Below are 25,731 nucleotides of genomic sequence, written 5' to 3'. Positions count from 1 at the left end.
GGTGGAGGGGGAGCCTGACTCAGGTGGAGGGGGAGCCTGACTCAGGTAGGAGGAGAACCTGACTCAGGTAGAGGGGGAGCCTGACTCAGGTGGAGGGGGAGCCTGACTCAGGTAGAGGGGGAGCCTGACACAGATGGAGGGGCAGGAGGAGGGGTGGAGAGGTCTGTGCCTGACACTGGATGGACAGTTGTGCCTGCTTTGCACACTCTGGTCACTTGCAGACCCTGCCTGAGGATAATGCAGTAATTATGGAGAAATCTCAATTAGACATAGTCCAAAGCCCAGCGTTCGTTACATTTTACTTTATTAATCTCCACATAATTTAAAAAATCTTCATTGGCTCTTAATTTGGACCATGGCTTCTGTGTTCTTCTGTCAAAGCACTGAATCTGGGACATGCAGTAAGCATTTAGGTAATTTTGCTAGTATATAGAATGTGGAAGTAGAGATTTGAAGTTTAGCATTCCTAAATCGATAATAACACATTTTATAATAATGTTGAAAATATATTTCTCAGTTTTTTTCGTTGCTGTAAGATTGCCTCAGCTCTGCTTAATTTAATAATTCAGAAAACTCCGGAAACATGAACTTATTGCCACATTTGTTTTAGGAAATAGCCTTCTCCGTGTTATAATAACAAGGATTTGGCGTCAAATGACATCAAAAGTTCTGTATAGATATGCTTGAAAATAATAAATTATGAAATTATCACCATTTAGTATTTCTTATTATGTTTAACAACGTTGTGGCGAAACTTGGTGAATATTTCGTAAGCCGTAGACTGGACTAGGGACTATTGTTATTATTTCAAATGTAATTAATATTTAATTTGATAAGTTGTACTATTTCCTTCTGATATTTTATTCAATTTATTCCGTACATTTTATCAGAAAAGAGTAATCTTTTCTAAAATTTATTTTAGGTTTTGAAACTAACATGAACTTAACTACCCGAGAGGATCCTGGTACATCAGGAATTGCATCAGAGACTCAGGATAGAAATGCAAATAACCACGGAATTCAATTATCTAATTCACTCTCTAGTGCCATCACTGCTGAAAATGGAAATTCCATCTCAAATGGTAAGCGCTTTTTAAACTCAGAAGTAAATAGACAAAAGTTTTAGGTTGTATCAACTTCGCAGGGAGAATGGATTTGAAACATAAAAATGAAGTAGGCTTAAAAATTGGAAAACGGACTATAAACTATGAAACTTCACTATAGAGCACGTTGTCAACATATTGTTGGTTAAGTTAAAGAATCAAACTTGTGTTGGGCGCGAGCTGACTTTCAGAGATTTTTCTGGGGTGTTCGGTCTGCGGGAACCAGCATAAAGCCAGATTCATACTGAGCAGGAGGAGGCGAATGCTCTAAGAATATTTTTAATTAAAAGAATCTTCTTCTTATATCTAAAAAGTGTGAAGGAAAATAATATTGAAAGCGTGGTAAACGCCACACTGGCTTTAAGTATTTAGTTTGAATGTATCAGTGAATGTATCATTTAGAAACTGGCTTGACTATGTGTATCCAAAAACTGGCGAATAGTGGCGTAAACAGATAGCTTACTTCTCTCACAGGTGAAAGAAGCCCAGGCTTTCTGGTAATGGCTGCCAGGAAGATTCAGACCAATCTTCTTCTGAGAATATCCAGAAGAGCTGGACAAAACACTTTTTTGTTGTTGTTTATTTAATGTGATTAAAAGCACTGGAAAACTATCAAAACACTGAAATACTGAGAAGGGACTGAAGAAGGGTGGCGAAAACAATGGGAGCCAAGAAAGGAAGCTTACATTCTAGGCTTTTCTCTGAGGGATGTTCAGGACACTTGCCTAGTCCACAGAAGGCAGCTGAGAGGCCAGGCTGTGCTGCTGACGGTCTGCTAAGATTGTGGAGACAGAGTCTAGAGCCTGCCAAGGCCGTGGGTGAGGCTTAAAGTACCCATCCTAAGGATCAGCTGTCCAGAACCAGAAACCATAGCTCATCTGTGAATCATCTCAATCCCTGAAGTTGGACTGACATCCTCCAGGATTGACAGGGCCCCCAGGTACCTAGGAGAAATATACAGAGATAGAGATAGAGATATAGACGTAGATTCAATATAGATATTAATCTATCCTGAAGGACAACCACAGCATTCCAGGCTTCAAAATGTTCTAAGAAAACATTTTCAGATAGAAAGTTCAACACGTAGTCAAAAAGAACCAGGCATGTGTGGACACAAAATAAGATGAAAAATTACAAGCAGAAATAGCAGTCAATTGTATTATATCCATGAGGGCTCAAAAGATTGGAATTCAAAAGCACATACTTTAAAATAAGTATGTTTACTATGCCCAAGGAGATAAAAGAATGAAAATCTCAGCAGAAATGGGAAACCATAAAAACGTGTCAAATGGAAATTCTGAAATTGAAGAATGCAGTCATAAAATTAAGTACAATAGAGGATGAGTTTAAAGTTAATTAGACAGTCATTTGAAAAAATGGGAGAAGTGCAGGATAAATCAGAAAATATCCAGAATGAGACACAAAGAAGCAAAAGAGAAGAATGGAAATTCCAGAAAATGCTTTAGAGGCATAAAAGATACAGGGAGAAGTATTCTTGGAATCCTAGAGAAAGAAGAGAGAGTATGTGAGCCAGAGAAAAGATTTGGTGAGAAATGTTAGAGAATTTTCCAACATTGATGAAAGTATCAAGAAACAGGTTTAAGTTGGCAGTTTCTTGTAAAGGTCAACATACTCTTTCCTTATGAGCCAGCAGTCCGGCTGCTGGCTATTTACCCAAGAGAAATGAAAACGCTGTCCACACAAACACCTGTGTGCAAATGCTTATGGTGCCTTTACTCATAATCACCTAAGACTGGAAGTGAAGTGTCCTTCAACTGGCGACTGGGTCATATCAGTTATCTAATGCTGTGTAACAATTACCCCCAGAACTTAGAGGCTGAGTATCATACAACAAATGGGATTAATTTGTAGTTTCTGTGGGTCAGCAATTTGGGGGTAGCTGTGCTGCATGTCTTTGGTTCAAGGTCCCTCCTGAGGCAGCAATCAACTGTTGACCAAAACCATAGTCATCTTGATGCTTGATTGAGATGTTCCATTTGCAAGGTCACTCGTGGCTTCTGGCAGCCCTCAGAAGATCCACTTCCTAGCTCGCTCACATGGGTCCCTCCATAAGGGTGGTTTCACAATGGGGCAGCTGGCTTCCTCCAAAGCAAGCAATTCACAGAAAGCAAGAAGGAGCATTCATGATGGAAGCCACGGTCTTTACACAGCCCACTCTCAAACAGGACATCCAGCACTTCTGTCACATTCTGTTGGAAGTGAGTTATCTGTCTGGTCCACTCAATGGGAGTGGATTACGTGCAATTTGAGAGCCTAGAGGTGGACTCATTGGGGGCCATTTTGCAGTCTGACTAGCACATGGAAAAACTCTGCAATAAAAAATGAGGAACTACGATTACACACGACAAAATGGGTGAATCTCAGACACATTGCACCAAGTGAAAAAAGAATCAAAAGACTATAGGTATGTGGCTGGCCTGGTAGCATAGCGGTTGAGTTTGCATACTCCGTTTCAGTGACTTGGGGTTCATGGGTTTAGATCTCCGGCCCAGACCTACACACCACTCATCAAGCCATGCTGTGGCAGCATCCCACATACAAAATAGAGGAAGATTGGTACAGATTTTAGCTCAGCAACAATCTTCCTCAAGCAAAAAAAAGAAGGTTGGCAACAGATGTTAGCTCTGGGCCAATTTTTCTCACAAAAAATAAATAAAATAAGACTATAGGTATGATTCCATTTATGAAAAGGCAAAACTGTAGGGAGAGAAAACAGATGCATGGTTGCCAGAGGCTGGCTACAGGGGCAGGGAAGGGACTGCTGTTTTAGTCCATTCACACTGCTGTAACAAGATGCCATAGACTGGGTGATGATACACAGCAGAAACTTATTGCTCACAGTTCTGGAGGCTGGAAGTTCAAGATCACGGTGCCAGCATGGTCAGGTTCTGGTGAGGGCTCTCTTCCAGGTTGCAGACTGCCAGCAGCCAGCTTCTCACTGTCCTCACGTGGCAGAAGGGGCGAGGGAGCTCTCTGGGGTCTCTGTTTTGAAGGCACTAATCCCACTCATGAGGGCTCAGCCCTCCTGACCTGATCACCTCCCGACACAATGACCTTGGGGATTAGGATTTCAATGTATGAATTTTGGGGGGACACAAACAGTCAGACCACAGAAGACTGGAAAGGGGCCTGTGGTGCTGTTGACAGACAGGACTGCGTGTTTTCCTACACATTCACAGACATGTACATCTAATAAGGACGAATCTTTCTGTCTGTAAATGTGACTTTTGTTAAAAAAAAAAAGTGCAAAGGCTAAGTAGAAAAAAAATAAAACTACTCTTAGGCATATCATAGTGAAACACTGGTAAAATAAAGACTAAGTATGAATCTTAAAAGCAGCCAGAGGTAAAAAGGCAAATTACCTTCAAAGGAGCAGCAATTAAAGTCCAAAGACAGTGAAATAACATATTTAACATGCTCAAATGAAATAACTGCCAGTCTAGAATTTTATAAATGATAAAAAGAAACTCCTGTAAGAGTGAGGAAGAGTTAAGGATATTTTTAGAAAAAATAAAAATTGAAAGAATTAAACAAAGGCAGACCCAGAATGTTCAGAGATACAAGAAAGAATAAACAATTTTAAGGTGCCAGCCTGGTGGGCTAGTGGTTAAGTTTGGCACACTCTGCTTCAGGGGGCCAGGTTCAGTTCCCAGGTGCAGACCAACACGACTCATTGGCAGCCATGCTGTGGCGGCGTCCCACATACAAAATAGTGGAAGCCTGGCACAAATGTTAGCTCAGAGTGAATCTTCCTCAAGCAAAACAGAGGAAAATTGGCAACAGATGTTAGCTCAGGGTGAATCTTCTTCAGCAAAAAAAATAAAAATAAAAAAAAGAGCAATTTTAAAAAATAGTGAAGTCTGGGGCTGGCCTGATGGCACAGCAGTTAAGTTTGCACATTCCCCTTTGGCAGCCTGGGGTTAACCCATTCAGATCCCCAGCATGGACTTATGCACCACTCATCAAGCCATGCTGTGGCAGGCATCCCACATACAAAGTAAAGGAAGATGGGCACAGATGTTAGCTCAGGGCCAGTCTTTCTCAGCAAAAAAGAGGAGGATTGGTGGCAGATTGTTAGCTCAGGGCTGATCTTTCTCAAAAGAAAAAATATATATATATATATATATATTTATATATAAAAGTAGTGAAGTCAGAAGAGGATAAAAACAATATTTAATATTATACATTGATAAATCAAACTAGCAGGTTATAATTTCAAAGGTAACCACTGAAAGAATAGTAGTGGGGTATATAATTTCCAAACCAGTAGAAAGAGAAAAATAGAATAATACAAGTCAATCAATCCAAAAGATGGTAAAAAAGGATAAAAATAGGACTATCTGAAAGGCAAGACAAATAGAAAGGTCTTAGATGGTGGATAGAAAAGCATATCTGAAAATCGTAAAACTTAATTGAATTCCGTTAAACTTTAAAAGATTGTCATCTGGTAAGTTCACATTAAAGATAAATTGATTAACACAATATTTTAAAGCCTAAGATTTCTAAGGAACCTGTGAACCGTGAGGATACTGAAAGTTTAAATGTCAAAGGATAGAAAAGGAAAAGATCTAGCATGCAAGTATTTAAAAACAACAACAGTTCTCATCTACTTGGAAGATAAAAATGAAATCTCTAAGTAATCAATGGATTCAAAAGAAATCATCAAAAAACTTTCTAATTAATGACTATGAAAATGTAACTATGGGAAACTTCTAATGTATTAATCAATGGAGATTTATAGCTTTAAATATACTATTTCGAAAGAAGAAAGGCTGAAAATTGGTGCTAAAAATGTCATTAGAAACAGAACAACAAATTGAACACCAAGAACATAGAAGGAAAGATGAAATAAAAATGAGAATATGAGTTATGGAAATATAAAGCAAGCAACAAAGCCAAAAGTTGGTTCTTTGGTTCTTTGAAAAAATTTGTCTGAGACTGATGAGTTGACAATTCTCTTGCAAAGGTGAGAGAGAGATAAGCAAGGTGGACACAAATAACTAGTTGTGTGGGTGGAAAAGGGGCTCCACCAAGACCTTGCAGAAATTAAAAAATAATAAGTGTGTATTATGAACAGTTTATGCCAAAATAAATTTGTAAATTTAGATGACCAGACGCAATTCTCAAAAAAAAAGTACAACTACCCAAAATGGAGAAAAGAAATAGGAAAGCTACGTAATAATGTAAATATTTAATTAATTTAATTTGTAATTGAATGCTTTCCTACAAGGAAAAGTCTAGTCCCAGATGGCTTTCTGGTAAATTTTCCCAAAATTCTAAGGAAGAAGTAATGCCCGTGTTACATGAACTCTTCCAGAGACTAGAAATTACAAAGGAAAAGGGGAAAAAAAGAAATAGAACTCTCCCAGCCTGCTCAAATAGCCACTTAGTTTATGACAAAATTGGCATTGTAGGGCAGTAGGGGAAGGGTAATCAATTGCTCTCCAAGTGAGGAAAAAAAAGAAATTTGACCTCTACTTCATGTTTTACACTCAAAACATTCCTGGTAGATTACAGATCTAAAAGTCAAACATAAAATAATAAAAATTTATAGGAGAATATCTTTTTTACCTCAGAGGTGGGAAAAGAAAGAAGCAGTTCTTACACAGGACACAAAAGAGTGCTAACTATAAAGGAAAGTATATATATATATATATATAGGGAGAAAATATTTCTCATACACTTAGCCAATAAAGGATTATATTCAGAGTTTACTTAAATTATAAACAAAAAAAGCCAACTGAGTAGAAAATTGGATGCAATACGTGAATAAGCACGGAAATAAACATTTTTAATAGAGTCCAGCCTCATTAGTAATTAGAGACATGAAAATTAAAACCACAACGTGATGCTGCTACAGGCTCTACGGAATCACAGACTGCCTGGCAAGCATGAGGAGCTCTGTGCGAGGATCACCACGGAAGTCAGAATGTGACTTCCTCTGGAGGAGAAGAGTGATTGGAGACAGAATGATGGGACTTCTGGGTAGCTGACAGTGCTCTATTCCTTGATTCATGTGGTAGTTACAACTCCACAGTTTAAAAATATTGGGGAAAGTAGAGGAAGAGAGAGGAAGGGAGATTTCAGAACAGATGTTAGATACCCGGACTGTGGAACTCCATGGCCATCAGAGACTGAGGCTTCACCGTCTTATCACTGACTGCCCTCAGCGTCAGTGCTGATGTAGTTTTCAGCTGAGCATATTGCTGACCAAAGATGTCCACTGCTGATTTATCAAGGAGGAAGGCGAGAACAGTTATAGGCTAGAAACTAACCAGGGCAGTTTTAACCACGTCACACTGTTTGGTCTGAATCTGGAGGTGGGCAGTTGGTGGGGGCAGGATTTGTTCAAGTTTAGCATTAAGGGCTCTGGAGTAATGAGAGAATGTTCTGTTGGCACTCAGAAAAAATCATTGTTTTAATACACACACACACACAGAAAAAAACCCAAAAGTGTTTATGAGTCTTACCCCACCAGATAAGCAGGGATTACTTGTAATGGTTAGAAGTATTCAGCTCACAAGATGGACACTTTTTGGTGGAAGAGTGGGGGAGAGTAATGACACAGGTTAGACACAGAAGGCTTTTCCAGATCAGCAAGAAAGACATCTAGAGAAAGGAGCTGCAGCTACCAAAAATTTGTTACCACCCAAAACAGACAAAAGTTCAGCAAAGAATGATATAGGCTCCCAGGATCCCAAAATATTAGCCTTTCTTAACATTTTCTCTTCACTGACTTTAACAGCTTTCTTAAAAAATATATTATTATTCATATGACATTTATAATTTTATGCAGGTTAATTTTTATAACCTGCATAAATTGCACATGCTGTATGTGACAATTTGGAAAACACAGGGAACGATAAAGAAAGAATAAAAACTACTGTCAATTCTATTACCTAGATATGTCTAATATTCCACTGTGTAGAACCTTATTTTTTTCATGTAAATATTATGTTTATATAATATACTTGGTTTTATTTTCATGAAGTTTGAGTTATACTATACATATAGTTTTAATAGCCTGCTTTTTTTCCCCTTGGGAATATCATGTAATTTATTTCTATGTCAACAAATATAGATCTGCATTGTTTACAGCTAGCCATTAATTGTAACCAATGCATAGCATGCCATGATATAGGACTATCGTGATTTAAAATAACAAAGCCCTTTGTGTTAGATACTGAAATTATCTCCCAACTTTCCACCCTCCAAATAACAGAATGTTTATAATGTACTGCTCCAATTTGATTAAAATAGGCATTTTGTAAAACTTTCCATGTTACAGTGTAATGTTCAGATTTATGTGTGTTTAGATAGAAATATAGAGATAATCTTTTTAAAAAAATGATTGCTTTCTGAAATCTCTGATGATAACCCCTTGCAAGGAGGTAAAGATAGCAAAAACAATGTATGTTCTTACATTCAAACTGAATATTAAAATAATAAAAATGGAACTTGGGTAACAATAATAGTCATCAAATGCGTAACAGAGGAATATTTCACAAAGCTTGCATACACCTAGTAAGAAGATAATTCATTCCTTTTTCAATTGTAATTTGAGGGTATTTAAGGATAAACAGCAAACAAAAAAGAGAATTTAAAATATATTAGAATGATCAAATCTGAATACACAAATATTTTAGAAAAATGGCCATATACCCATCACTTTTGCTAAAATTTCGCTCCATGCCATTCTTCATAGCTCACTTTGGATGACGTATATCCTACCATAAAGAGAAGATAGAAACTTCTTTCACCAAAGTATTTAATTTTTCTGTGTTTTGAGTCAAAAGGCAAAAGCTATGGCTTGGGAATGGTCCTAGCAAACTTAATACAAAAAACTGTGAGTCAGCAAAAAGAGGAGGATTGGCGGCAGGTGTTAGCTCAGGGCTAATCTTCCTCAAAAAAAAAAAAGTAAAAAGCTGTGCTTAAAAGAAACAAGAAAAACAAAAACAAAATTTAGTTTTACTCTAAAGTCAAAATAAAGCCAAAAAACAAACAAAAGACCCTCTAGACCAAAGTGGAAATTTCTGTGGGCTACACTCCTGAAATTAAGAATATAAAATTACTTCTCTAGGAATACTGGGCTTCTAAACTTCTACATGTGACAAATAGATACGTTCAAACCCCAGAATACAGACTTACAACATACGTTGTCCCTTAAATGCTTTTAGGAACCAGATTTTAAAATAAAGCTAGTTCTGTGTTGTCATTAATTGAAGACTGCTTGAAAATCTCGAGTTACACATATAAGAGGAAAATTATTTCATTTGGGATTTCAATCTTTCAAGGCAACTTGACATGTTTATCTTGATCTTCTGTGTGAATACTGTGAACTTCTGAGTTCCTGAAGCCTTCCCATGATTATTAAAATATCCAGCACAGTTCCCTAGATTCTTAGATTGAAGCAATATTGCCTATTACATATGAACCAGTGAGTCCTACGCAGGGGGCAGAGTCAGGAAATTTCTCCGAGTCAGTGTGATAAAAACTGAACAAGTATTACACATGTGCAGCATATGATAGATACTTGATCATTAAATTCTTACAGCAGTTATTAGTCCTGATTCATAATTCACAACGTGGAGTCGACGTGCTTTCTAAATAAAGGCAGAAGATGGAAATAAATATTTAAAATAACTTGAAGTTCTAATTGAATCAGAAATAGTGTTATTTTCTAGGAAACGATTTCTCTCTGGAATGCCAGTATCTGCATGCTACCTCTGCTTCCCAGAAATAATTATCTGTTTGTTCATTTGCTGAAATATAGTTATGTGTGGGTAATTATAGCTATCACTTACTTTAATTGCCATCCTTTTGCTGATGTGAACACAGACTTCGATCTTTTTTTGTATACTTAATTATTCCTTGGGCTTGCGGTTATTTATCATTAGATTAGAGAACAGTTTTTAGTGTGAGAACATTTTAGTTATATCAAACAAAATATTGTGAATATAAGGATGTTTATTTTGTGGGAAAATACAGATATAAAAGATTCCAGCTAGGCCATTTTATGTTCACGATGATTTTCTTTCTTGCCTCTCAATGAATATACGTTTTATTGCTGGGCATCAGGAAAAATGGCAATTAAAGAATACAGTCATTATATTTGATTTTACATTTACCATTCTGTGAAGATTGTTACTTTTTATCTGCATCATGTTTATCGTCAGTGCACAGTAAGGATTATCTGTGGTGATAAAAGACTTTTCACAGGGAAGGACTGGGTGAGACCATTTGCAACCAGGAGGTCTGCATAGACTCCAGCACCATATTGAACTTAGCACAGTTGGAGCACCAAACCACAATGAATCTGGGAACATCAAAGAATGGCTTTCATCAGCCATCCCCCTCCCCTCAAGATGGATCCAGACCATTGGCAAAGGAGCCTCTGGTTGGAGCTCATGAAATATATTCAAGTATATGTTTTACCACTTCACTTTGTTTGTGGGAATTGTCTAGTTTCTTTGGAATTTACACTATTGTCTGACTCAAAGGCTACCTTCCAGAGAAAGGAAGCCCTCACTAGACAATTTGGAATATTGGGCAATTGTCTATTTTGAGCAACAGAAGGTAGCTTTGCAAAGAAAGCAAGTTCCTCGGGCATTTGGAAAGCCCTGCCCCACTCCTCCTTCTGGTTAAAAATATTTTGAAGTCATATTAAATAATTTCTAATTTGGGCTTCATTTAATTAAATTTCCTCCACCGTAATTGAGAAGTCAAGGTTGAAAATGGCTGGATTGAAATACTGACTGCGTTTCCTTCTCTCTGGTAAAGGCTGTAGTATTCTCCCATCCTTAGTCTCAAGTTCTTGGAGTCATCTTTCACTCCCTTTTTCTTGTCTCATACCAATACATTCTCTAATACTCTTGCTGGGTGCACACAGCCTTCAAAGGCTCAGGTGGAGGAACACAAAATTGGTGCTCCCAACTTAAGTTTCCCAGCATTGTTGCATTGCTCCTGTTTGCCTGGGTTCACACCCCAGCTCTGATGCTTACTAACCCCATGACCATGAACGAATTACTTAACCTTTCTGGTTCTCAATTTCCTCATCTGAAAAATGGGGATATCAAATCCCACGGCTTGCCTCATGGGATTATGAAGACTTAGTATGATGAGGTTAGCACAAAGCTAGTGCCCAATAAACATTACCTATACACAACTCTCATAAAAATCTTAGATATTTTAGAGCTAGAAGATCCCTGAGGATTTATATTAAAAAACACCCTCCAAAATGATATGTATAAGGTAGATGAAGTGCAAGGCAGTGAATTAATTTCTCCAAGACCATAGAGGTTATATGCTAAAATTGATGCCTTCTGACTTATTTGCACATAGACCCAAATACACACGTGTGTAGTCAAACATGCATATCATTTTGATGGTCTACACTGGTATTCAGGGCAATGACAGACATTACAATTTGGAGCTTCTGGGATGAATGGAACTCAGGATATACAGGTTGAGTTCAGGGGAAGGATCTGTTTTACCTTTAGGCTGGAGGATTCAAAATAATATAAAGGGCAGAATGGCAGGAGGAAGCCTAGTGAAAGCCGGGTGCACATCAGTCCGTTAAAGCATTTATTAAACACCAATTGCATGCAGGCAATGTGCAATGCATAGAGAGCAATAGGAAATCTAAGCAACTCAAGGTGTGCTTCTTGTGCGAACAGAGAAAATACATAGAATGTTGACAATTCATCTTGAGAGATCACAGAATAGAGCAGCCAGTGACAAATGTCAAATCAACCACCTAAATAATGATTTTCTATTGCCTCCACATAGAAGAGGAGATTCCTGTGGGCTGGGATAGTTAAGGACACTTCATGGTGAAGGTTGGGATTTTTAAAACATATAGGATTCAGACAAGAAGGGAACACCTTTCACTGAAGAAGATTTACCCCACCATGTCTTTGTGGCAGGGGTGTGAATGGGCTGCGTTGATGGAATAGATAAGTAAGTAAGATAGGAAAGAAAGTGTTGAGTGTACAGGGCATTGAATGCCAATTTAAAGTGTCTCTGAAAGGGTTGTCCTTATGTGGAGGGGGCGCTATCTGCCATTTTGGAGAAATTTACCTGATTGTATCATTCAGGGTGAGCAATGGAACAAAAACTTAAGTTGGGAGTACCAGTTTTGTGTTCCTCCACTTGAGCCTTTGTGTACACCCAGCAAGAGTGTATTGGTATAAGAGGCAAGAAAAGGAGATTGAAAGACGACTCCAAGAACTTGAGACTAAAGGTGGGAGAATGATTCACTTCTTAACAGAAGTAGGAAGCTCTAAGAGGAGGTCAATTCCATGGGTTGGAGTTGGAGTTCAAGAGCCGAGAAGGACATCTGGCTACAGATGATTGTTACAGAAGTGACAATTATAGTTTTGGAGTTTAGGCAAGGATTGCAGGATGGAAAAATAGAAGAGGCAGAATTTTCAAGGAAACCGGAGAAATGGGGATCATTTATAGCATCAGAGAAAAAAGTATAAAGATAAATGAGGGGGGAAAAAATCTGACCACAAAATCATGTAGAGTGCCAAACTTTGAGATATATACCTTGAGAAGGGCAGACATGGAGCTACAGAATAGGTGGTCAAAGAGATAGGAGGGTACGGATGTCCAATTTCCTAGAAACCAGGAGAGGAATGGATTTGAGGATTAGGGAGCAATTGGTAAACTGGGAGGACATGAAAAGAGAATCCAAACCTCATTGCTATTGATTAAACAAATTTGGGTCACTATGAAATGGCAGGGAGTTCCATGAGCAGATTCTACCCGGTTAACCACTGAAAATGCCGTCACACCGCCTTCCACAGTCTGCCCCACTTTTCTCTTCTTAGAAGCCTAAAAAGCCCACTGTGCTCTGCATGTAGACTTCATGACCTCAGACTCTCTTACTTTTCAAAATCACTTTATAAATCGCATGGAACTGCGGGAGCTGGATCCACACCGTGACTGATGAGGAGAACGTCCTAAAGCCGTTCCTCCTGAGCATCCTGGGGGAGGTTTAATTTAAAGCTCTGAGCAGCACCCACTACACAAGGGGAGTGCGGAGCCTCCCCCCTCTGCCTTGCCTGGTCCTTCCCTCAAGGTTGACAGCTTCCTGACTCCCCTCTGCCAAGCTGCAGCGAAGAGCAGCACGTTCTGTGGAGTGTCGGTATCAACTGCATGGCTCAGATCATTGTGTAGTGGATGCCTTCCCCCAAGCCTCGGCATGTTTTCTTTGAGCAAAAGAGCCGGGTGTCTGGGGGTAGGTAGGGTGGGTATAGTTTCAGAAGACCTTAGCCCTTCCTATAATTTGGGCAAGTGTGGCTTTTTTCAAAGGAAGATTTCCTATCAAATGGACCTGCTTAGCACTTTGAGGCACACTGCTGCTGCCATAGAAAGAATATGTTGAGGAAGGGACACAGGACGGCATAAGCTGGGAAGTAGCACCTGAGAGTCAGCTGGGGAGAAGGCTGTGGCCCTGAGAAAACTCGAGCAAGTTCGTAAATACGTGCAAGCAAGCAATCCTTCTGTGTTGGAAACCTACCTTCCAATGGAAGTCAACAAATAAGGCGCTCCAGCTTGACCTTAAATGTCTCCCCAACATCCATCTGGAATCTTCAACCCTGTGGGAATCCACAGAGGAATTCTCTACCCCAAGACCTTGGGGCTTTTCTGAGGCCTTTGCAGAACAGTGTTCCTCTTAGCAGCAGGAGGAAATCCCTTAGCTGCATGAAAGACACATGCTCAAGAATTTGTGGGTGAAATTACATGATTTTTTTTTAAAGATAATGAGAAATAGACAAAACAAGATTGGAATAATGAAAACCCCAACGCCTGCTGCTGGGTATATGGAGTTTCACTACACAGTCTCTTTACTTTTATATGTGTGTGGCATTTCCGAAATAAAAAGTTTTGAAATATGTCTTATCTTGATAGATAAAATGGGTAAGTCATAGTCTTATGTGCATTTTTCTGAACACTTAATGAAAATGAACGTGTTTGTTATTTAGTGGTCATTTGTACTCTCTGATTTTCTGTAAGTATCCTTTGCCCATGTTTTAAAATCTGAGGGTAAGTCTTTTATTTTGATTTGTAGGATGTTTCAAAAATAATAAAACCTTTTACTCAGTGTGTTTAAATGTTCTATATTGTTCTTTTTCTAATTTGCATTTTATTTTTATGATATTTTTAACATTTTTTTAATGTTCATAAAGAAGCATTCCTCCTTTTTTTTTTTCCTTTACAGTTTGTGCCTTTGGTGTCGTTTTTAGACCATTTGCCTTTAAAAAATACTATTTGCAATATGGCAGCAAAATAAAATATTTTGTTGGTAAAAAAAAATCTTGCCCTCTGACCTCCTTAACATTTCTGTGCCTCCTGCTGTTACTTCACTCCTTCTAGTTCTGTTGACCCTGCCACAGGTTCTGGGGTCAATGATTTCTTTAGTCAACAGGTAAGAAATGCCTTTTAACTCACCCCGTGGGTAAGATGGTGTCACATCCCTTCTCAGAAATCTACAGAGCTACTGACTGCCTACAGAATACTGTCAAATTGCTGTGAAATGTTATGGAAAGTGCTGTAACACCTGGCCTGCTTTACCTTCCAACACCTCCTCAGGCTGCCTCTGGCCATACCCTCCTACAGGCCACTCCCCTGGATGAGGAGCAATCTCGGATCATTGCCTTATCTTATTTGTTTTCTCACCCAGGCTGGCCTTCCCAACCCTCTTCACCTTTCAAAGTCCTTCTCATTCTAGGAGACCCAGATCCTTTGGCATTTCCACCATCTCATTTCCTCAAACCCCTTCAATCAGAATTAATCCCTCCGTTCTCTAAGATCCTGCTCAGTGTTGCCTGTACTCCCTCAAGTCATTCTGTTGTGTGTTCTGGTTAAGTGTCATTCCCATTAAATTCGAGCTCCTCGAGAGTAGAGACTTTTATTTATTCTTCTTCGTATCTCGTGTCTCAGCTTATTTAATTGACACTGTATGAAGCACATTATGCTATTGATGGGGCTCTGAGTGTGTGTCTTCACTAAATGAAGTTTTGGTTTTGATTTGGAGGGCAAACTTTTAATTTTTAATTTAGTTTTGACAATGGATCACAATTTTCTTCCCCTTCCTCAGATTCCTGGTCTCCATAAGACATCCAGAGAGCCAGATTCTCTGGAAGTGGGCATTTTTCTTGCTTGTCAATCATCTCTTTGCCCCTCCTACACCTTTGACACCCCTCCATGTGAATCCCAAACCCTTTGCCATGCCCTGCTCTCCAGATACACATTTTATTATCTGCTGATCTAGTTGCCTGGAATTCTACCTCATGCCGGCTCTTAGATTCCCATGGTCCCTTGCACTGTTTAGATCCTGGATCTCTGTAACACTAACTGTTTGATTGGAACCTTTCATGCACCTGCTTCCACAGTCTGTAATACAATATGCCCCTAGCCAACTTTAGATGTTGCTATGGCTTATGGCAGGGACCAGTTCTCCAGCACATGATCCCCACCTGTAGACGTGTCAGTTTCCAGATGCTGGCCCTAGTCTGCCCAGTCTCAATGACGCTGGCCTCTCCATACCAAGGCATTTGTATATCTAACAGGAAGATAAATTAGGAGGCCTTGTTATGTTTTGAAGGATTTTGTGAACTTCCCTGAGGAGCTCACTCTCTCTTGTAATTGGAAAAGTGTGCCATGATTTCTAATGATTTTTAGTTTAGAAATCATGTATATGTTTAATCAGTGACGCCATGTTGGCTAATTATGATTTCAGATGAGAGTAGCAATCACTTCAGAATTGGAACTTCTCTGAGTTGAACTCATTCCATTGGGTAACGATATTTTTATCTCTTCATTTTTATTAATAAGTCTCTTGTGATGGTACTTGATCCCTCTCTCCCAATGGTTCTCAACCAGGGGTGATTTTTGCTTCCCAGGGGATATTAAGCAGTGTCTGGGGACATTTTCGGTTGTGCAACTGGAGGAGGAGGGGTGCTCCTTGTGTCTAGAGTGGAGAGCAGGGATGCTGCTCAACATCCTTCATGCACAGGACAGCCCACAGCCAAGGATTATAGAGCCCAAAATGTCAGCAGTGCTGAGATTGAGAAACCCAGCTTCTGCAATGAGGGATGGTTAATAAAATCCTTTGGTGCCTCATAAGTGCTTCTATATTATTTAGGGGGTATGTAAATTTCCTCAAACCCATCATTTATCCTATATAGTTTGTTATGAATTGGTCTGTTGTGAAAGTAAAGCTACGCCATCCTTTTCTTCGTAGAATTCCACCCAATCTCTTCCCTCCCTTTGTGTGTGAAATGAATTACAGTCAACAGAATTCATCTGACACGTATACTTGCTTATGTCTTATCTGTCCTCTCATCCCTTCTTTGCCTTCCTGCTATCCCACAAGTGAAATACAAACTCTGTCTTCATAGCCACCCAAGGAAACCATTTATTCTCTTTTGTCCACATGCTTCTCTTTCCCACATTGGTGCTTCATTAAACAATTTTCAGTTTCTAGAAAAGTTTCCCTTCTCCCCTCTAGTACATCTTTGCTCACTTTTGTGCTGTTGTGACATATTTCTTCACCATCGTTTTATCTCTTTTGCCAGTATATTTCTTCTTTTGTTAAATGGAACTGCAGCAATACTGTGCCATCCCTTATTGCCTTGGAAAATGTATTATTCAGCTTGTGTTTATTGGCAATCATTTCAGTCCATGAAGTGCAACAGTTTTAGTTTGTTACAATAAGTACACAGCTTATTTTACTCAGGGAAAGGACCCACAACTTAACTGCTACTTTGTGTTGACTTCAATAGGTTTGCCTGAAGAGGATGGATTCTCCAGGTTGTCTGTGAGTGGCACAGCGACCTCATCATTTCAGAGACAGAGTCACACCACTCAGGTAATGATACCTAGATATTCACAAGTTCACAATAATAACTGAAATTAAATTACAATAAGAGATGCATTTGAGTATGGGCAAGAACGTCCTTTCTTACTGGGCTAGAAAAGGCAGGCATTCTCATCTCTGCCTTCAGTTTCTCCAACTCGACATGCTTATCTCTCTTCTACTCAGCTGACTTCAGTTTTCTGCTGGTTTAAAAAAAAAGAGGAATGTCCAAAATAAGTAAAAATTAATAAATGGCTTTAAATGAAATATTGTAGACATAATTTATGATGTGGTGTTTTAAAACACTGTCAGGTGGAGATGAGGTTAAATCTACTGAATGGCGTTAATGTTTTCCGCTATGACCTCAGCTAAGCTAGGAGGACTTTAAGTGACAATAACATGGAAGCAAAATACTTGAAGCACCTGTGGTTTTATGACAGCCCTTTATATCTTAGTTACTGCCTCCAAATTCCATGTAATCCAGGTTCATTTAAAATATAACGTATGATCAGAGCACTGTAAAATCAAAAGGAGATGACTTCACAAAACTGTTTCCATGTGTTTCGGTGAGTTCGAGTATATGCTTACTGTGTTTGGCCTTAAAAAGTTCGCCAAAATAAAGAAGATTATCACTTCAAGAAAAAAATAAACAGTAGTGTTTTTAGAAAGAAAAAAGATTTATATTATATAATTTAGTGTTCATTTTGTGTTGAATTTTAAAATACTATTTTCAATAATTGTCTTCAAAAAGATTTGAATTTGCATTCAAGATGGGGCACAACAGCAATACATCAAAGACTTTATTATCAATATATTCAAAGTATACCAATGGGATTCTTATGTTGTATGAAGTCATGGTACAACTTTCATTATGTCAAGTGTCCAGATGTTTCCATGAAATCAACTATCCAGCTGATGACCAGCTTTCATCTGAATATTTGGCACTATGTAGGCTCAGCCACATTATCAGCTGAGATTTTTCTAAATAACACTGATGAAGTAGTGAGAAAAATCAATAATTTTAATCTTAAAACTAAATCTTACGGGAGGCAATCTGCTGAAATCACTTACACTGATATATAGGCCCTGAAATAAAAAGAAAATGCTGATTGGTTGCAATAATAGATTGTCCTCATCTCCCCTCTGTTCCTTAGAGATGCATTTACCTTACCTTGTAAGCATTACAGACGCTTTATCTAAGATAATTCACAGGGGAACCTACTTGTAATGAACACTGGTTTGATTTTTATTATCGGGTTGACTCCTGTACCTTCTAACGATAGCACGGTGATAGGCCATCTGACATCCTTTCCAGAGCTTCCACTACAATGTGGTTATAGAGAAGAGGGTTAATTTTGAAAGAAGATGCGTAAAATAGGGATCTCTGTAACTTGTCCTCTAATCTTTCATAGATTTGGCTAAGAAGCAAAGAGGGATGGGAAAGGTCATCAGGAATAATTTTCAATGGGGGCTGTTTTCAAGTGCAAACCATCTCTGCCTCCTATTGTCTCACAGTGCGGTTTTTCAAGGAAATGGAAGTCCAGACTCATTTTCTTCCATGAACAAGTGTGGGCATTCTCATAGTACGACACATTCCTTGCTGTTGAGACACTATAAGAGAGTTTGTGAAACTCTTCATTTGATGTCCACATGTCTTTCAGCATAAATGCTTCTTGTATGACATTTATAGAGAAAATATGCACACATACAGGCATGTTGCATTTTAGATTTTCTACTAATGCAATTAAATAGAGAATCTCTAAAGTCACTCCTGGACTGATTGGGCATGTAGCAGTAAAACTAAATGTTAACTAAAAATTGAGTCCCTCTCTGAAGATGTCTATATTTTAACTAGTATCATCAGTGATTTTAATGAAATCCCTTTAAGGAAGATAAGATGAATGGGCATTATTGTAGATAGAGAAAACACGAAATAGATTTAGTAATTTGCTGAGGATCATAGGGAAAATTCAGAGTCCACTGTTTGAAGGGATGTCAAGATCATATGTCCTGTTTCTGAAAATGAACTTACCAGAACTCATTAAAAGGAATGCAGGAGTCATCCAACTTTTTCATAAAATGTGAAGAATTTTTGGCCAAGACAAAAATCTAAGTAGCCGTGGGTGAACGTTTATGATTTGGATTTTTAGCTGCCAGCCACATTTTTAAGTTTCTCACCTACCACAATGAAAATAAGACAGGAGAGACTTCCCCTTCCCCCCTCTCCTTTGAGAGGTAGACAGATGTTTGTGAGGTGGGCTCAATCTATCAACCAGGGATGATGGAGTGAGAGACATGTAATGGAAGGTACGAGAAGAATAGATGACATCTGGCAGTGGTGGCTCCTCCAGCTGCAGTAGATGTTAGCCAGCAAATGTCTACTGCCAGCCACTGCATCCTCTTTGGTTCCTCCCCTGCCAAATATTTTTTTTTTTTTTAAAGATTTTATTTTTTCCTTTTTCTCCCCAAAGCCCCCCAGTACATAGTTGTATATTCTTCGCTGTGGGTCCTTCTAGTTGTGGCATGTGGGACGCTGCCTCAGCGTGGTTTGATGAGCAGTGCCATGTCCGTGCCCAGGATTCGAACCAACAAAACACTGGGCCGCCTGCAGCGGAGCGCGCGAACTTAACCACTCAGCCACAGAGCCAGGCCCCTTCCCCTGCCAAATCTTTCCTTCTAACTTCCTGTCTTTCTTTTGCCTTCTAACAAAGTTTCTACCTGTTCAGATGTTCACAGTAAGTTTCCGTTACTTGCAAATATGAATTTTGACTGACACACTAATCTGATTTTACTGCTATCATCCATAAAATTCACTTTATATCCAAACAAGTGCTTTTTATATAAAGTGCACAAACTATTCTTAATATAGAAGTAAAACATTTTCTAATGGGGTAGCGCTTCAATAAAGAGTGGTTGTTTCTTTCCTCAAAGTACAGAATATAGAAAATGTGGTTTATGTTCCATTCCATCATAGTTTTTTAATTTTCAAAATATAATGACTTTGCATAAAAGTAGTAAAAATTAATGTCACTTAAAATATTTGAAAATAGTGACAGCTGAGACTCTAGCCATATCGCATATGTGGCTGTGTTCATTTATGCTCCTTAGATAAAAGGCTCCGGTAGCTCCATGGTGTGAACCAAGATCAAATATTCATGACCTTCTGCAGCCCTCAGGCATGAATAAAACCAGCAGTGAGTGTGTGACATCATGGAATTCCACACACTGGCCCTGGAGGGGGGCTTTGTGGCACTTCCCAGATCTCAAATCTGGAATTTCTTAGATTAAAGAAGTCATGTCAGATTGGTTTTGGAATTAGACAGCATTTATAAAAATAATATGCCATTTATCTACTTGCCACTTTGTGAGATGTAAAATAATTTTGATTTTGATCCTTTGACATGATGAGATCCCTTAGAAGTAACTCAGTGGTAAAAGACCCTGCTGTGAGGGAAATCCTGAAAACATCTTCTAACCCAGAATGACTTCTTAGCGTTTTTGCTGTAATTACGATCCTCTGCTGACTCCAAAGGCCAGGTAACCTGACACAGGAAGCCCACGGATTATAAATAGAGCAAAAACATGAACAGAGCAGGAAGGGGGTCCTGAAGGCAGGAGGGTACCAGAAGGGGATGGATAAAATAGAGTGTTTAGTGCTTGCCCTCGGCATAAAATTGCTAGTTACACATCTGTTTAGGGGTCTCCTCTTGACATTGAAAAATGAGATGTTTTCTTTGCATTTGAGCATAGTTTATTTGTATTTACATTCTCACTTTAGCTTTACCAACTTCCACTTCATGCCATTTTATTCCTCTCACCTGTCTATTCTCCACAATAATATTGTTGTTTATGATCTTCGATTTTTATTGTGGGCATTTGTCATATTTCTTGCAAACTTCTTTTTATATTATTGTTTTTTTAAAGTACATAAAAAGTTATTATTATCTGTCATATTCAAATATTTGTTGTAAGAAATCATTGATGGTCTCTGATAAAATAGTGGTAATACGGCACCCAAGAGCTTAATAAATTTCTAGTCCACTCCCGACACACCATCAATGAAAGCCATAACCCAATCAATATGCAATTGAGCCACATCAAGAAACAAATTGTTATGTGGTTTGTTTTACTGAACTCAAAAAAACCTGTTTGTAGTGTCACATATCAACAAACTGAAGAGTTGCAGGAAACTGAATAAACCAAGTCCCTTCTTTCGGTACTCATTTTATTTGTCACATGGACTGCTTGAAATATATTGTGGCATGGAATAGAAACAGTGTGTCAGATAAAATAACGAAAGGTAGACACATTTAGTTTAATCATTAAGGGATAATTCTAAAGCATGTGGTAGAAAATACAAACTAGATAACCTTTTCAAAAGAAAATATATGTATATTTCATTTATAGGCTACCAACAGAAGGAGATCCAGCACAGAGAGCTCTTTCACACAGCTGAGGGTGCAGGAAAGCAGTATGCACCACTCGTGACTCCCATATTATGTGCAAGAAATGAAGGCAGTAAATTAATTTGATGGTGTGAGTTAACTGGCAGCATTTTCAACAGAAAAGGGACATAGCCTGTATTGATATATAGAAACTTGCAAAATAGAAAAACAAAAACAAATCCTATATTTCGTATTTTTTCCTTCTCAAAATTGCACCATATGTATATTCTAAATGTATTCAAATACATAGTGTTTTTCTAGTGAAGAATTCAGTTTCAAGAAATATTAGAATAAGGAGAAATCAGAATTGTGGCTATGTTTTCGAAGAGGAAAAAGGTCCTGTGGTAACCACGTGCTCCCCTCCAGGCGGGAAGCTGACGTTAGCCAGCATGCTCACACAGGCAATGCAAGTGGGAAAATGGGGTGAAGTAGAAATTCTGGTTAACTCAAGAATTTCAGTATGAATTAATGCATTTTAAGTTTTAAAATTAAAGAAAAGAAAAAATAAAAGAACTAGGTTTGAATCCCATATCTGTTGTTTAACACGTGGGTACACAAAGTAGTAATTATTTTTCAGATTGATTAAAGAAAATAAATGTGACCCATCAAGCGTGCTGCCTGCAATATTATAAGTGCTCAAAAAATGCTTACTATTATTATCGTAGTATTATTTTTTTTCAAGGTCAATATTCTGAACATCAATTCTGATTCAAACATAGTAGATGCTACCTAAAATGTGTTGGTGATTAGATTGAATCAGCAGGACCCAACACTTATCTGGGATTTTGATAAAGTATGTCATGTATGTGATTTTCAAAAATATTTTGTTATGGAATATTAGAGGAAACTTAGAGGAAAAAACACAGTGATTCATAAAACACCCAACTTCAATGAATCTTAACATTTTACCATATTGACTCTGGCGCCATACTTTTAGAGAAATACATATTCCCATTTTTGCTCCCATCCCTGCCTGCCGTGCAAGGTAAACCTCATCCTGGAGTTAGTGCATAACCCTCTGTCCACTTTGCTCTTTGACTGAGTACAGCTGTGCCCTTAAATTATATAGTGTCCATAAATAACCCATACTTTGCATACTTTTACAACATAGTAAATGTATCACTCCATACAGATTGTTCTGCAAATTGTTTTCTTGTTGTTGTTGAAGTGGGATTCTTTTTTTCCACTTTGATACATCTCTGTCTCATTGGTTGTTTTACGTTGAGTACTAGCTCAAGGTGAAATGTAAAAGCCTGAAGGTCAAGATGTCCACGGGCGCAGTAAGAAAGGAGATTACGGGTGACAGGCCAGCACTGAGGCAAGTCATTCGTGTTCCTGCAGCACACTCAGCAGGGAGCAAGCTGATTGGAAGAGGAAGGGCGATAGGGACTCACCGCCTCACCCAGAAGGGCAGATACCACCACACTCTGCTGTCTCTGGGCCCAGAGGGCAGCGGCGCCTCTGGCAGCTGGATTGTCTTCCTCTAGATCTGTGCGAGGCGATTGGAGTGGTCTCCCATTGTCCACAGAAAACCTAACCCAGCTGTCTCCATGAGAGATGCAGGGGTGACTCTGAGTGCTCAGTGACAGTATGGCATTCATGCTCAAACTTGAACAAGAGGCCCAGAGATTCCAACAACCAGGGCATGAGCACAGATGCTTCTGGTGCCTCTGTAAGCTCTCTTTCAACTCACACACACACACAAAATTATATTATTCATGCTTCCACCAGTTTTTTTTTCTTTTTTTTAAAGATTGGCACCTGAGCTAACATCTGTTGCCAATCTTCTTTTTTTGTGTTTTATTTTCCCTTCTTCTCCCCAAAGCCCCCCAATACATGGCTGTATATTCTAGTTGTAGGTCCTTCTAGTTCTGCTATGTGGGGTGCCGCCCAGCATGACTTGATGAGCAGTGCTAGGTCCGTGCCCTGGATCCAAACCAGCGATACCCTGGACCACCGAACTTAACCACTCAGCCACAGGGCTGGCCCCGCTTCCTGCATTTAAAACTTTTCTCAGAAATAAGTTTTACATAAATATGTTCATGTCGTCTCTTAAGAAAAACATGTTTACAGTTTGCCAAAGTGGGGTGGAAGACTATCAAAATCAGCTTTCCAAGTCATCACTACAAAGAACGCTACAATGAAATCACTCAACAAGCCTCCAACTCATAATTAGAAAAAAAGTGGACAGAGGCGTCCCCTGGAAATGGAAGTGCTGAGTTTCCGGGTATGCACCATTTCCTACCAGAGCAGTCTTTGCCAAATTACTCCCCAAAATAGTTGAATCAATTTATACACCTCTAGAAGGGAATGTTTCCCATTTTTTTCTGGTAGACACTTGGTTTAATGAGTCATTTTATTTTTTTACCAATGTGATAAGTGTAGGATGGATCTTATGGTGGTTTTGGTTAACATTTCCCTGGTGTATGGACTGCTTTCCTATGGACTCAGACCTGGTAGTCCAGTACATCCTTTTACTATTTCCTGGCTGGTTTGCGAGACTTTCTTGATGATTTGTAGGAATTTTTTACATGTTCTAGGTAATATTCCTTCTGGTTGCATACATGGGAAACACTTTGCTTATGGTGTTTTTTAAATCAGTCTAGCTAGAAGTTTATTGACTTCATTGAACTTTTAAAAAATAGCTTTGATTTTATTGATTTCCTCTATTAATTTTCTGTTTCATTGATTTCCATACGTTTTATTATTTCCTTCCTTTTGCTTGCTTTGGGTTTAAGTTGTTCTTTTGCTCGTTTCTTAAATAGCAAGCATAGATCATTGATTTGACACCTTCCTGTTTTTCTAATGAGTATTTAATGCTATAAATTTCTATCTATATCTGTATTATCTGCATCCTACAAATTTTGATATATTTTGCTTCCATTTTGATTCAATTCAAAATACTTTCTAACTTTTCTTAGGACCTTCTCTTTGATCAATGTTGTTACTTTGGAATTTTTCGAGTATGTTTCTGATATTGATTTCTAGTTTAATTCTATTATGATCTGAGAATATACTTTGTATGATTTCCCTTCTTGTAAACATATTAAGATTTGTTATATATGTGCCAGGATATGTTCTATCTTGGTGAAATTTCCGTGTGCACTTGTACAGAATGTGTATTCTGCTGTTGTTGGGTTGAGTGACATGGAAGTCTCTTGGGTCAAGTTGGTTGATAGTGTTGTTCAGTTCTTCTGTATCCTGGCTGATTTTCTGACTACTTTTTCTATTGAATATTGAGAGAAGAGCACCAAAGTCTCCAATTATAATTGCGACTTTATCTACTTTTCCTTTCAATTTTATTGGATTTTGTTTCATGTACTTGGAAGTTCTGTTATCAAGTACATAGGCCTTTAAGATATTGCATCTTCTTGATAAGTAGATCCATTTATCATTGTGAAATTTTCTTTTTTTATCTTTGATGATATTTCTTTTTCTGAAGTCTGCTTTGTCTGAAATTAATATAGCCACTCCAGCATTCTTTTGATCATTGTCTACAATGTACATTTTTTCCATCATTTTAATTTTTTTTAAATAGCTTTATTAAGATATAATTCATACAAGACACAATTCACACCTTTAAAGTGTGTAACTCCATATTTTTAGTGAGTTCTTATGGTTGTGCAACTATCACCGTAATCTAGAACTTTTTAGAAGTTTTTCACCCCCTCCTGTTCAAAGAAATCCATCCCTTTACTTTTACTATTTGTCTCTATAATTAACATGGGATTTTTGTAGACAGCCTGAGTCTTCTTTATTTTACCCAAATCTGACAGTCTTTGTATTCTGATTGGTTTGTTCAGACCATTTACATTTGATACAGTTATTGATATGGTTGGATTTAGGTCTATCATTTTCTTTTTTTCTAGTTTGTTACCACTGCTTTTGTGATTCTCTTTCACCATGATGCTTTCTCTTGGGTTGTTTGAATATTTTTTCGTGTTCCACTTCAATTTATCTGTTGGTATTTTGGCTGTATGTCTTTATATGCCTTATTTTGTGGTGGTTGATTTAGCAATTGTAACATATGCACACCTGGCTTTCAGTCTATTTATGGTCAACCATATTCTTCTTGTGTCCTCTGTTATTGACCTTACATACTTTATAGTTGTCACGTCTATTGCATCTACATAGATCCACGTAGTTGTCACATCTGTTGCATCTACATACATCCACATAGTTGTCACATCTGTTGCATCTAAATACATCTACATAGTTGTCACATCTGTTGCATCTGCATGCATCCATATAGTTGTCACATCTGTTGCATCTACATGCATCTACATAGTTGTCAC

The 25,731-nt window shown here is 38.3% G+C and overlaps 1 protein-coding gene across 1 annotated transcript in view; it reads left to right on the top strand.

Moving 5' to 3' along the window:
• Window positions 1-25,731, top strand: part of MYO16 (myosin XVI) — a 450,985-nt gene that overhangs the window by 406,993 nt on the left and 18,261 nt on the right. Inside the window, exons 32-33 of the mRNA XM_046664745.1 lie at window positions 923-1,081; window positions 16,918-17,003. Coding sequence (XP_046520701.1) covers window positions 923-1,081; window positions 16,918-17,003 — 245 coding nt within the window. The remainder of the gene's footprint in view (window positions 1-922; window positions 1,082-16,917; window positions 17,004-25,731) is intronic.

This window comes from Equus quagga, chromosome 6 (assembly GCF_021613505.1).
Source record: "Equus quagga isolate Etosha38 chromosome 6, UCLA_HA_Equagga_1.0, whole genome shotgun sequence".
Lineage (NCBI taxonomy): Eukaryota > Metazoa > Chordata > Mammalia > Perissodactyla > Equidae > Equus > Equus quagga.
This window is presented reverse-complemented; position numbering and strand designations above follow the sequence as displayed.